Source organism: Bombina bombina, chromosome 6 (genome assembly GCF_027579735.1).
Source record: "Bombina bombina isolate aBomBom1 chromosome 6, aBomBom1.pri, whole genome shotgun sequence".
NCBI classification, from domain to species: domain Eukaryota; kingdom Metazoa; phylum Chordata; class Amphibia; order Anura; family Bombinatoridae; genus Bombina; species Bombina bombina.
The window spans coordinates 771356940-771371051 of record NC_069504.1 but is presented as its reverse complement, the minus strand read 5'-3'; the positions used below and the strand labels follow the sequence as shown (position 1 = coordinate 771371051).

The 14112-nt window shown below is 39.5% G+C and overlaps 1 protein-coding gene across 2 annotated transcripts in view; it reads right to left on the bottom strand.

The window, feature by feature from the left end:
- ADGRE5 (adhesion G protein-coupled receptor E5) overlaps positions 1-14112 on the bottom strand; it is a 580790-nt gene that overhangs the window by 330441 nt on the left and 236237 nt on the right. For both annotated transcript variants that reach the window (XM_053718071.1, XM_053718072.1), the window contains exon 4: positions 2966-3013. In XM_053718071.1, coding sequence (XP_053574046.1) covers positions 2966-3013 — 48 coding nt within the window. The remainder of the gene's footprint in view (positions 1-2965; positions 3014-14112) is intronic.

Genomic DNA, 14112 nt, shown 5'->3' with positions numbered 1-14112 from the left:
CTTTTTGGGAACTATAAACAGATTGGAGTAGAACCCCTGCCCCTGTTCTGCTTTTGGAACTGGGCAGATCACTCCCATGGTAAAAAGGTCTTCTACACAGCGTAAGAACGCCTCTCTTTTTGTCGGGTTTACATACAATTGAGAAAGATGGAACCTCCCCCTTGGAGGGGAATCCTTGAAATCTAGAAGGTATCCCTGGGTTACAATTTCTACTGCCCAGGAATCCTGAACGTCTCTTGCCCAGGTCTGAGCAAAGAGAGAGAGTCTGCCCCCTACTAGATCCGGTCCCGGTTCGGGGGCTTACCCTTCATGCTGTCTTAGTGGCAGCAGCAGGCTTTTTGGCCTGTTTACCCTTGTTCCAAGCCTGATTAGGTCTCCAGGTTGGCTTGGATTGAGCAAAGTTCCCCTTTTGCTTTGCAGCAGGGGAAGAGGTAGAGGGAACACTCTTGAAGTTTCGGAAGGAACGAAAATTATTTTGTTTGGTCCTTGTCTTATTTGACTTATCCTGAGGGAGGGTATGACCCTTCCCTCCAGTAATGTCTGAAATGATCTCTTTCAATGCAGGCCCGAATAGGGTCTTACCTTTGAAAGGGATGGACAAAAGCTTAGATTTAGATGACACATCAGCTGACCAGGACTTAAGCCATAACGCTCTACGTGCTAAAATGGCAAAACCTGAATTCTTAGCCGCTAATTTAGCAAGATGAAAAGCGGCGTCTGTAATAAAAGAATTAGCCAACTTAAGAGCCTTAATTCTGTCCAAAATATCATCTAGTGGGGTCTCCATCTGAAGAGCCTCTTCTACAGCCTCAAACCAAAAGGCAGCTGCAGTGGTTACAGGAACAATGCATGCTATAGGTTGAAGAAGAAAACCTTGATGAACAAACATTTTCTTTAGGAGACCCTCTAAATTTTTATCCATAGGATCAACTGTCTTCAATAGGTATAGTTGTACGCTTAGCCAGGGTAGAAATAGCTCCCTCCACCTTAGGGACCGTCTGCCATGAGTCCTTTATGGTGTCAGAAATGGGAAACATTTTCTTAAAAAACAGGAGGGGGAGAGAACGGAATACCTGGTTTATCCCACTCCTTAGTAACAATGTCCGAAATCCTCTTAGGGACCGGAAACACATCAGTGTAAACAGGAACCTCTAAATATTTGTCCATTTTACACAATTTCTCTGGAACTACAATAGGGTCACAATCATCCAGAGTAGCTAAAACATCCCTGAGCAATAAGCGGAGGTTCTCTAGCTTAAATTTAAATGCCGTCATATCTGAATCTGTCTGAGAGAACATCTTTCCTGAATCAGAAATCTCTCCCTCAGACAGCAAATCCCTCATCCCTACTTCAGAACATTGTGAGGGAATATCGGATACGGCTACTAAAGCGTCAGAAGGCTCAGCATTTGTTCTTAACCCAGAGCTACTGCGCTTCCCTTGCAACCCAGGCAGCTTAGATAAAACCTCTGTGAGGGTAGTATTCATAACTGAAGCCATATCTTGCAAGGTGAAAGAATTAGAAGCACTAGATGTACTTGGCATCGCTTGTGCGGGCGTTACTGGTTGTGACACTTGGGGAGAACTAGATGGCAAAACCTGATTTCCTTCTGTCTGAGAATCATCTAATGCCAAACTTTTATAAGTCAAAATATGCTGTTTGCAATTTATAGACATATCAGTACAAGTGGGACACATTCTAAAAGGGGGTTCCACAATGGCTTCTAAACAAATTGAACAATGAGTTTCCTCAGTGTCAGACATGTTTAACAGACTAGTAATAAAGCAAGCAAGCTTGGAAAACACTTTATTTAATGAAAAAAACACAATTTGCAAAAAAGGTACTGTGCCTTTAAGAGAAAAAAAGGCATACACAAACTGCAAAACAGGTTAAAATTGCTTCAATTTTTCTGAAATTTTAACAGTGTACCCACTAAGCTATAGAAGGATTGCACCACAAGTTAATAAGCAATAAACCCCCAAATGAAAAAAGCGGATTGAAAAATGTCTAAAACCAGTTAAAACTCCTGCTAGCACCTTGCCACAGCTCTGCTGTGGCCCTACCTGCCCTTAGGAAGCGATAATATGGGGGTTTAAAGCTTCAATTAGTCCCTCAGAAGACTCTCAGGACCTCAGGAGAAGTTGCTTGCTGCTTGTAAATGTAGGCCCCGCCCACCTCAATCGATGTTGCTGGGGCCTACACAAAACTAACAAACCCTGCTGGAAAGCCATGTGGTTATAAACAACCCCAAAGAACCCTCAGGCAAATGTCCCATAAAACAGAAAACGTTACTCCCAGACACAAAAACGTTTGTCCCAAATTCACATAACAAACTGAGTGCCCACAAAAAATTAACCCTTTATGCAAGCTAGTAAAAACCTCTGATAAACACTAGGATTACTGCTTACCCTTCCCCTAAAGGGGATACTGTCAGCCTTTCTGAGTTAACACAGTCTCTGCAGAAAAATGACTGAACATACCTCATTGCTGTATAGCAAGAACCGTTCCTCACACTGAAGTTTTCCTGTACTTGATTGGAGATAAAATAAAACTAACAGTTTAACACCTCTTCTCTTTACTCTTCCTGTTTAGAGCCAGCAAAGAGAATGACTGGGGGTGGAGATAAGGGGGGAGCTATATAGACAGCTCTGCTGTGGTGCTTTTTTTGCTACTTCCTGTCAGGAAGGACAATATCCCACAAGTTAGGATGAATCCGTGGACTCGGTACATCATGCAAAAGAAAATTAGATTTTTAAACAAAGTTATTTTACAAAAGAATATCTGTTTACATTTTCATAAACATAAGATATAAATTTTACGTTAATAAATATACGTTTTTAATGGATTTTAGATTTTTCATTATTAACAGACCTCGGTCCTTGAAGACCCTGCCCTTTAAATTACATAGATAAAATACGGATTCCCTTTCCCACCCAACCAATATAGACATAAAATTATATTTACTTATCAGAGATGGTTGTTGAATGCACGTGAAGTTTTCACTGTTGGAACCTGTGGTGAAAAAAAAAGTAAAGCTTATTTTATATGCCCTCACAGATGTGTACAAGGGTTTTAAAAATAATTTACACACAAACATTCGGCTAGATTACGAGTCTTGCTTTAGGCTTCAAGACTCGTAATACCAGCAGGCCGTTAAAAAGCAGCATTGGGACCGGCCAACGCTGCTTTTAACGCCTGCTGGTATTACGAGTCTTGAAGGTACAGGTACTTTTTGGCCAGACTCGGGAATCCACTTACGTCAATTGCGTATCCTATGTTTTCAATGGGACTTGCATAGCGCCGGTATTACAAGTCTGACAAAAAGTGAGCGGTACACCCTCTCCGCATTTTAAAGTCAGTAGTTAAGAGTTTTACACTACAACGCCGTAGCATAAAACTCATAACTAAGAGTGCTAAAAAGTACACTAACACCCATAAACTACCTATTAACCCCTAAACCTGAGGCCCTCCCACATCGCAAACACTAAAATAATTTTTTTAACCCCTAATCTGTTGAACCGGACATCACCGCCACTATAATAAATATATTAACCCCTAAACCGCCGCACTCCCGCATCGCAAACACTAGTTAAATATTATTAACCCCTAATCTGCCGCCCCCAATGTTTGCCGCCACTATAATAAAGTTATTAACCCCTAAACCTAAGTCTAACCCTAATCCACCTAACTTAAATATAATTTAAATAAATCTAAATAAAATTACTACAATTAACTAAATAATTCCTATTTAAAACTAAATACTTACCTATAAAATAAACCCTAAGCTAGCTACAATATAACTAATAGTTACATTGTAGCTAGCTTAGAGTTTATTTTAATTTTACAGGCAACTTGTATTTATTTTAACTAGGTACAATAGTTATCAGCCAATAGGATTGAGCTGGCATTCTATTGGCTGTTCCAATCAGCCAATAGAAGGCCAGTTCAATCCTATTGGCTGATTGCATCAGCCAATAGGATTTTTTCTACCTTAATTCCGATTGGCTGATAGAATTCTATCAGCCAATCAGAATTGAAGGGACGCCATCTTGGATGACGTCATTTAAGGGAACCTTCATTCTGTGTTTAGCCGTCAGAAGAAGAGGATGCTCCGTGTCAGATGTCTTGAAGATGGATCCGCTCCGCGCCGGATGATGAAGATAGAAGATGCCGTCTGGATGAAGACTTCTGCCCGTCCTGGAGGATCACTTCGCACGGCTTGGATGAAGACTTCTCCCGGCTTCGTTGAGGACTTCGGCCCGGTTGGGTGAAGACGTCTCCCGGTAAGGTGATCTTCAGGGAGTTAGTGTTAGGTTTTTTCTGGACCGCGTCACATCCAGTGAAGTAGAATTAGCTGTTTGATCGCAAATTCCTTCACTACACATGCGCTCCACTGAGTCGCCCATTCCAATCGCTGCAGTCCAGCATTCTTATGGGGTCGAGTACAAGTATTGACTCACTGCGCATGCGTTCCACAACAGAAGCTAACCTCTACAACAGAACTGCTTGCTAACCAAACATGTACTGTAATTCCCCCATCTTCGCCCCCCTTGAACCCCTCAGGCGGAGGCAAAAAAGATAGTGAAGATGGGTAATTACAGCACATAATATATATGTGTGATGTGGTGACTTGATGAGCATGCACACTGAGGGGATTTGTAGTAACACACCTCCAACAGCTGATTCTACGTCACCGGAAGAGACGTGGTCCAGCATTCTTATGGGTCTAGGAAAATTATATAACACCGGTGTTATGTTGAGATCTGCTTCTCCGTCGAAATTTGCTACTGCAATTTGCCCATGCGCACAATTACATAATCGCACTCTACCTATGTTTCAAAAGAATATGTGTAATGCAATTACGTAAATACAAGCATGTGAACATCGTTCAGTAGCAAATTTCGACAGAGAAAAAAATTAGTCCTCGCATTCCTTTTAAATCGACCATGAACATACACGCATGTGCAGCTGAACATATGTCATATCAAATTTCGGCAAAGTTTCTCAGCGCATGGCTCAAAAAACTGAGGGTTACAATGATATATTTATAAGCTTTATCATGGTTCAAACACCAGCATAGCTTTTTCAATATCAAAACTTATACTTTAATAGGGAAGCATGCCGCCAATCTGTATTTCAGCACATTAGGCAAAACAGAACATTTCCACCTTCGTAACTTCCACTCTAAATGTAAACTGCGTTAGTGAACCTCACCTCTGCCGAGCTTACAGGGGGCTTTTCACAGGGTGGGATCCAGCCTTCATCCACTCACCCTCCACCTCTCTCAGGCGCCTCTCTCTCTCTCTCTTAACATTATAGATCCATTAAACACCATTGTGTTTCTCTTGCTTTTAAAAGTGAACCAGGAACAGCGTTCTAGCTGTTTGCAATGCTCAGTGTGAGCGTGTGAAGTCGACGTAGTTAGCGTATGTAAAACACAAATGCTGGTAGTAATTTTTTCCACTTCTAATTTTCCCAACCACACGATCTGCGCATAAGCACACATGCATCAGTGTATTCCACACATGCTTTGGAATCATATATGGAATGCAGTGACGTCATTTTGTGAATTCACAAAGCATGGTAGGATTTTTTTGCGGGATTGACCCATGAATAGTTGCCAACATTTGAAAAACAATTACCAGGGACACTTTGCAGTAGAGCCATGCCCAGGTATTGTTTGCATTGCTCTTCCCACTCCAATCCACCCCAAACTAAGCACATAAAATACTAGTAGTATAATTTACCCATAGTTGCTTAAAAGGACATTAAATCCTAATTAAAAGTAAAGTTAAAATTAATTTAAATTCCATGGTTCAGATAGAGCATGTCATTTTTAAAATCAATTCTACTTTGTTTTCCTGGGTATCTTTGTTGAAAAGGATATACACATATCCTCAGCAGCAATACAGTACTGGGAGCTAGCTTTTGATGAAGGCTACACACATTTGTCTTTTGTCATAGGTTCACTAGATGTGTTAAGCTAGCTCCCAGCAGTGCATTGTTGCTCTGGCACTAACTTTAACTGTGTGTTTAATCACTTTGCAAACACGGGGTTATATGCAAGCACTAGTGCAATAATGAAATTGCTTTAATATGGAGCATTTTCTTGATGTACTGCTATAGTTCTGCACTCTGCAGGTTAAATCATCAAGCTCCTCATCACTCTTTGGCACAATTGGCATATAAATTGTACCTTTACAGTTAGTACCAAAATAAGCAAGCAGGGGTTAAATTGTTAACACTTCAGCATCTGTATAGCAGGACACCACAAAACACTCTAATCTACATAGATGTTGCACAGCCTGAAATTAGACAGTGATATTACCTCATTAATCTGTTAAAGGGGCAGTAAACCTACAAAATAATGTTATATCATTCTGCACATATCTTAGCGCAAACTTTATACAACAAAATATTGCAGCCATATTTTATAATACAGTTTTTCAGACCGCCGCTACTTGCTCTATTGAGCAGGTATGTTTTTTTTCCTAAGCGCATCTGGGCAGCTGTCTACTCACAGCCGGCCCAATCTCGCCATTAAACTCAATGTAGCTTGCTTCTGCTCTGGTCTGGTAGCAGGAGCGAGCTACATTGAGTTTAATGGCGTGATCAGGCCCGCTGTGAGTAGACAGCTGCCCAGATGCACTTTGGGGAAAAAAAAGACCCGCTCAGTAGAGCAAGGAGTGGCGGTCTGAAAAACTGTACTTTATGGCTGCAATATTTTGTTGTATAAAGTTTGCGCTCAGATAATGATATATAATTCTGCACTATGTGCAGAATTATATAACATTATTTTGTAGGTTTACTGCCCCTTTAACTGTTGTTTTGGAACTGCAGAAAACAATGTATGCAGATATGTTGTAGACTTATTTTATGTTTTACTTTTGCTAAGACACTATTGAAAGCTTCATAATTAGATGGCATTATATGAGGTACAGGTATACCCCCGCTTATACAGCGGGTTAGGGACCGTGGGCCCCGCTGTAAAGTAAAAAAACCTGCCTTAAAGTGAAAGAAGGCGGTTTTAGGCTTTTTTTTCACTTGCTAATGTGTTTTAAAAACATGTTTGAACTAACATACATTAGGGGTGCAATAGTGCTATGTTTAGTTTAACACTAGCACAGCACAGTAGTCAATAAGTATTCAATAAATACTGTACCTGTAAAATAGTGACAATTACTGTAGTAAAATTTGCCGGATTATAACACTGAGACACAGATTGCACTGCAATGCTGTAAACAGAGTGTAGATATCAAGGAAAGAGGCGCCGTATGTGTGAATCAATCATCCACTAGGTATAAGCACAAAGAAGATTCAGGGTACTCACATGGTGTAAAGGCACCCAATTGTGCCAGAAGAGGCAGGCTGGTTTTCAACAGCAAACCAGCTAGCTGAACCAAGGCAAAGACTGGATACACAGGCATGGTATTTCCCAGAGAGGTGACTGGGCTCAGGTGAAGCTTCACTACTACCAAAAGTAGCAGTCAGGAGGATGAGGGGGAGGTTATACCAAACCTTCACAAGGTAGCGTAGAGAAATGCACACAGCAATGAGAGTTACTTAAAAAACTTTGTTTAATATAACAATAAAAACAAAATTAAAAACAACTCATCTATAGTGTACAAATCAAGCAATGCAACGCGTTTCACAAGAGTGAACTGTGCATAACAAAATGGTGCCAGTCACTTTTCTTGCAATCTCATGAAAATTACAGCACTGTTTCAAAATCCTTAGAGGTTGAACTTCAGCTTCACAAAGCGCTATATTAGTGAAGCGCTATAAAATGAAGCGCTGTAAAGTGAGGTATACCTGTAAATAGTCATGATTTCTGGCAATAGGTTAATAAACCCATAAATGCCCCAGTAAATCTGGATTGTTTTGTACGTTCTCTGAATTCGAGTCCGAGCACATGAAAAGTCTGATATCTTAAGCCCCTGCTAAACAAAGCCTCAGTATATACATGGAGGAAATGAAACATGTTTCAAATTGTGCAACACTATTGAGATGCCTTACTTCACTGAAGTCAAACTATCAGAATTTGAGAACTGCTTGATAGCTTGACTTCAGTTCTTCTCTACTACCCCGACCCCCCCCTCGGCTATTATACATCATACTTCCCTTATCTGACACCTCACTACACACTGCTAATTGTGGAAGGCATCTACAGAAAAAATGTCTATAACCAATGAGACTAATGCCACAGCGACCCCTGTGTTGAAGTACTGCACTGCTCATAAATTTGTAAACCAAATGCAGACTTAATTGAACAAGGGACAGAGTTAAAATGCAGAGACAGGAAGCCAAAAAAGTGGGACAAGCCCTGGTAAAAACTGGGATAGTTGGCAGCTATGTATAAGCTGTATTATGATATGTAAATATTTACTAAATTACATAAGATATTGTTGTTTACACTTGGTTCCAAGTGTACACTTGGGACAAGCTCAGGTACACGTCCAAGGGCCCCTTCCCAAAAACCTGGGACCCTAAAATAGCCACACAATGCAAGCTCTCAATCCAACAAACTGGGAACAAGTGAAGGGATGCACAGGCTTATGTAATCACCCCAGACATATACAAAACACGGAAGTGGACTGCACTCTCAGACTGGGCTGGGTACACATCCCATGACCTGCAACATGCTCAGCCCTGGGTGCTCACTGGCACTCACAGGAAGCTGTGCTGTCCCCCAGAGTCACAGGGCAGGAAATATTACAAAACAAATTAATACTACACTTTCTCTGTGTGGTTGTAATTAATTTGTTTTGTAATTTCCCCCAATGGTTCTTGGCACCCCAGACCTGTCTGGTGTTAACTGCTCTCACCCATCAGCTGATTATTTTACCTGTGTAGTGGTTCAGCTATAATGAAAACCTGGCCTGTTGGGGGGTACTTGAGGATTGCGGTTGAGAAACAATGCTTTAGTTTAATTTAAGGCTACCTCTATTGGGTTAATATATCTGTTTCTCTGGCGTTATCATGGGCTAATGCCTCACCAGCCTCTGACCTCACCGCACAAAAAACACAATATATGTATATATATATATATATATATAGACAGTAAATATATATATATATATATATATATATTTACAAGTACATAGAACATATTTTACTATGTGCAGAACATTTGAAATATGAAATATTTACAGTAAATACACAGTTAAAAACTTTATTAAGTATGAATATTGCATAAATATGTTTGACATATTTTTATCTACTTAACTGCAAAGGGCTCCAATGTACTTCTAAATATGTCTACATATGTATTTATGTGTTTATATGTGTATATGTCTGTAAAGACATATATACACATAAAAATACATATGTACACATATATAGACATGTATATATTAGATAAACAAAAAGGAGAGAAGCGCTCAACCTGGGAAAGAACATTAGCATAATAGCTTGTTCTATGGCTAGTTACAGCCTAAGGAGCAGCCTCTTTTTGCTCAACATGTGCATTTCACAGAGAAGAATTTTCCTGTGACATATCAGTCTGATCCTGACTTAACAGTACAGTACAGTCCCAAAATACCAGGCAATACCTCTCTGAACGAGACATGTGTATGTATGTATGTATGTATGTATGTATGTAAATATTAAAGCCATTTGCCTGCCTTTTTTTCTAACACCTGAGACCTCATATCTTTGAGCCTTTATAACTTTTGTGTGTAATTTATTTTTAAAATAATGTTTATTAGATGGTGTTAATATGATTGTAAGGGGCCGAATTATCAAAGTCTGGCGGACATGATACGCTGTCGGCATTTAGCATTGCACAAGCAGTTCACTAGAACTGCTCGTGCAATGCTAAATGCCGACAGCGTATCATGTCCGCCAGACTTTGATAATTCAGCCCTTTCAATCATATTAACACCATCTAATAAACATTATTTTATAAAATAAAATTACACACAAAAGTTATAAAGGCTCAAAGATATGAGGGTCTTCAGGTGTTAGAAAAAAAGGCAGGCAAATGGCTTTAATATTTACATACATACATACATACACATGTCTCGTTCAGAGAGGGATTGCTGCCCCCTGCAGATTCTCGGCCAATCGGCCGCTAGCACGGGGTGTCAATAAACCCGATTGTATTTGATCGGGTTGATTGCTGTCCACCGCTCAAAGGCGACGGACCAGTTAAGGAGTAGCGGTCTTAAGACTGTTGCTTCTTAACTGCTGTTTCTGGCGAGCCTAAAGGCTCACGCGGAAACAAGGGAAAGAGGGGCCATTCGGCCCTTGTTAAATTGACCCCTAAGTGTACTTTGTAATGTATTTTTGATGTGTTTTGTGCAACTTTTAAAATCAGGGCTCTGAGGTTGCAGTAATTATTCTAGCGTAAATCGCGATTATGCTCACACGTTGGCATTTACTTTCAATTTGTAATATGAGCGCACACTCGTAATCTAGCCCTAAATAAATGCTAGATAAAATGATGAATTCAAAGAAAAGATTAGTCTGAGAATAACATGTAGATGCATTTTTTAAAGTATCATTAGCTGTTTAAATATTAACAAAATAAGTGTAAAGTTTTACTGTCTATAAAACCATGAGAGCTGCCATGTTGTAACTTAGGTTACCTTCTCTGATATGGCCTATTAGGGACAGTTATAAACAGGTCAGTAGAAGGTGCAGCCAATGGCTGGGTAGAATATAACAGTGTCCTGCATTTCCCTTTCTATCAGTAACTGAAAAGCTCACAATTTCAGAATGGAATTACAGGAAAAGGGGACAAAATAAATAATGAAAGTTTATTGCAGACTTTTTTTATATGTACGATTTATCATTTTATATTAATATCTCAAAGTGTTTAATGTCCCTTTAATAATAATAGTTTATTTCAGGTCTAAAAAAAACACTTAATTTTACAATGGTATTTTGGATTATGCTCAAGTGCAACACTTAAAGGGACATAAAACCCACATTTTTTTCTTTTATGATTTAGATATAGAATACAATTTTTAAAAAGTTTCCAAATGATTTCTATTATCAAATTTGCTTCATTCTCTTGTTATTCTTTGTTGTAGAGATATCTTGATAGGTAGCGGGCACATGTCTGAAGCACAACATTACAGGAAATAGTTCGGCCATCTTGTGCTCTTGCTAATGAATAACATTGTTGCAAAACTGCTGCCACATGCACACTCCTGAACCTACCTTCTTGATTTTCAACAAAGGATAACAAAAAAAAAGAAAATGTGATAATAGAAGTAAATTGGAAAGTTATTTCAAATTTTATGTTCTATCTGAATAATGAAAGATTTTTTGCGAGTTTTTATATCCCTTTAAATAACCACTTGTAATATGAGCACCATCAGCGCTCTAATAGAGTTCCCTGAGCAATTGAATAAAAGTATAGGGCCCACTAAAACAATTCTGGACGCATTAAGATACTTTGGTTATAATATTTAACCTTCCACTTGTAATACTATATTGTGCATTACTCTTTGCGCAAGGTCACTGAAAAGATAACACCCTGTGCTATTGTGCAACACTTGTAATCTTGCCCACAGTATTTTATTGATAATTGTTGTTACAAAATGGAAATAATGCATAATGGCATTTGTAAGTAGGTAAACATGAGAGAACGCTGGATAAAATTCTTACCAACCCCCTTTTTACTCGTGCCCCCAAAGTATAATTAGAATAATATAATGCCAATCATAAATTAGGAATTAAAAATGCAATTTACTGACAGTAGTGAAACCAATACTGAAGATAATAAAATTTTAAATGGTCTGAATAATGCAGCAAGTCGATAAATACCAATAGGCCAGTGCTTCGACAAATTTGTTTAAAAATTATGAGCCACTAAGGGTATCTAGGAGCCAGATATACCTTTAAGGTTAGGGGCGCAGGCAGATGCTATTTTTATATAAATATATGGAGAGAACAACCCAAAAAGTTAGGAGCCAAGGGTAGAATTTAGGAGTCAGTGGCTGGCCTGGCTCTGGGTTTGTTGAGTCCTGCATAATTAAACATATACTCTATTTACAAAAAAAGATAACACAATAATAACAACCATTCTTGTATACCTTGTATTATGCAAGGCACATGTTGGGGAAAGCATCTGTCAATGATGCCATAATAAATACCAAGGAAAACATAACCCCCCCTGTACAAGTGTATGCTTGAAGTAGTAATGAGAATGCAATCATTGGAATGGTGGAAATGTGTCCTAATACATAGAGTAGATTACAAGTGGCAGTGCTGTTTTTGCTCAATATTTATAGTTTTATTTCTTCCACAAGTATACTGTGAGCATCTGTGTGCTTGTATAAACAAGTTGAAAGTAATTTTTTTTTACTCAAGCTAGCAGATACCTCCCACCTTTGTAGCTACATATTAGGGACTTGGAGGTTGAGGTGGGGGGCATTGATGTATTGTGGAAGGGGGCCACATCAGAGCAGTGGAGTCACAGGTAGATAGTGGGCAGTGTAATGGGTGTGTCTGAGCACCAGTGGGCGTGTCTGGCTGGTCTTTGGGGCAAAACTAAGGGAAATTCTGCACATATAGAACATGGCTGTCTCAGGGAAAGGCAGGACATAAGGTCAGAATTAGGGACTATCCCTCTCAAATAGGGACAGTTGGGAGGTTAGAGAGTGCAAATACTGCTTGTGTGCAAAAGATCAGATTAGCAATTAACTGTTTAATATCCATTTCACAATGGGAAACACAGCCTGTTTCATTGTAATAAAAAAGCACTAAGCAGTGGTTTATAATTAAAGCACCAGTAAATACATGTCAGGTTTTTGCCCTTTCTCACTGCCCCTTTAACTAATCTTCATGATCTCCATAAATACCGGCCTACCAGTTAGCCTCCTTGCTTGGTAATTGTTCATTTTGCTACTAACTGAGCTGCACTCTGATTAGCTCTCCGCTTCAGAGTATCACGCCTGTTACAATTCTCTGTGCCTGTCAGAACTTTTCACAGCTTCATCCGGATCTGCCGCCCTCTGTGACGTCACACGCCAAGCAGAGCGCCTTACCAGCTTTCCACTTTAAGCTAAACTGCTTCATCGGAGCTGACCTTGCACACTGTTTTTCCTAAATCCTTTTTACCTCTGATTTCCAGGTACTACAATACGCATTATTTGTATACTTTTGTAATATTTGGCCATTACCTTATTTTTCTATTTTGCGCATAAATCATGCTTTATATGTTTACTATTTTTACTCTGACATTTAGTTCACAGTCAGCGGGTTGATGTATCACTATCACCCTGCTAATACTATGTGAAGCCTTACCTACCTGTGAGCTATTATTCATAAATCAAATGCAAGTTGTGTCTGTTGTGCTTTTAACACATTACTCCGGGGTAATGCCTATGTAACTGCTCTTTGTACACAATTTTGCTACAACTACATAATATTTTGCTAACCTCAGTGGCTGTGGTCCAATCCAATCTTTGTTTTGGTTGCAGGCATTATTTGTGAGCCTGACAGAAATACCAAGCCATAAAAAATAAAATGGACCCAACTGAAATGGCCTCGCACATACAAACACTTACTACTAAAGTTGATCTCCTTACTGAAGGACTTAACACACTTAAGTTAGAAAATGACAACTTAAAAACGTACATTAAAGATGTTGTGGAGAGGAAACCCCCCCCCACAAGAACCGCATATCAGGCTACCCAGAAACCCTTCTCTGGGGACAGAAAGGTCTTTAGAGAATTTAAAAACTCATGCTACCTACTGTTTACCCTTAAGCCGTTCACTTACCCCCAACGATAGGAAATTGTGGTCATAACTTTTACCCTATCTCAGAGCTGAGCCCAGATGCATGGGCAATACTTTCCTTGAACAGAATGATGATATCCTTAATTCTCTAGACTCCTTTTTCTCTGCTTTAGCACAAATTTATGAGGACCCCCTTTAAACAACAAACTGCTGAAAATGCTATGAGGTCCCTAAAGCAGAGGAAAAGAGAGGGTAGAGGAATACATAGCAGAATTTAAGAGGTGGGGCCCCTGATACCCAGTGGAACAACTTGTCCCTTCGTAACCAATTTAGGCTAGGTCCTCTCTGAGGCCATTAAGGATGAGCTGTCACGCACTCAAATACCACCCACCCTAGAACAGCTCATCAGACCTCAGCAT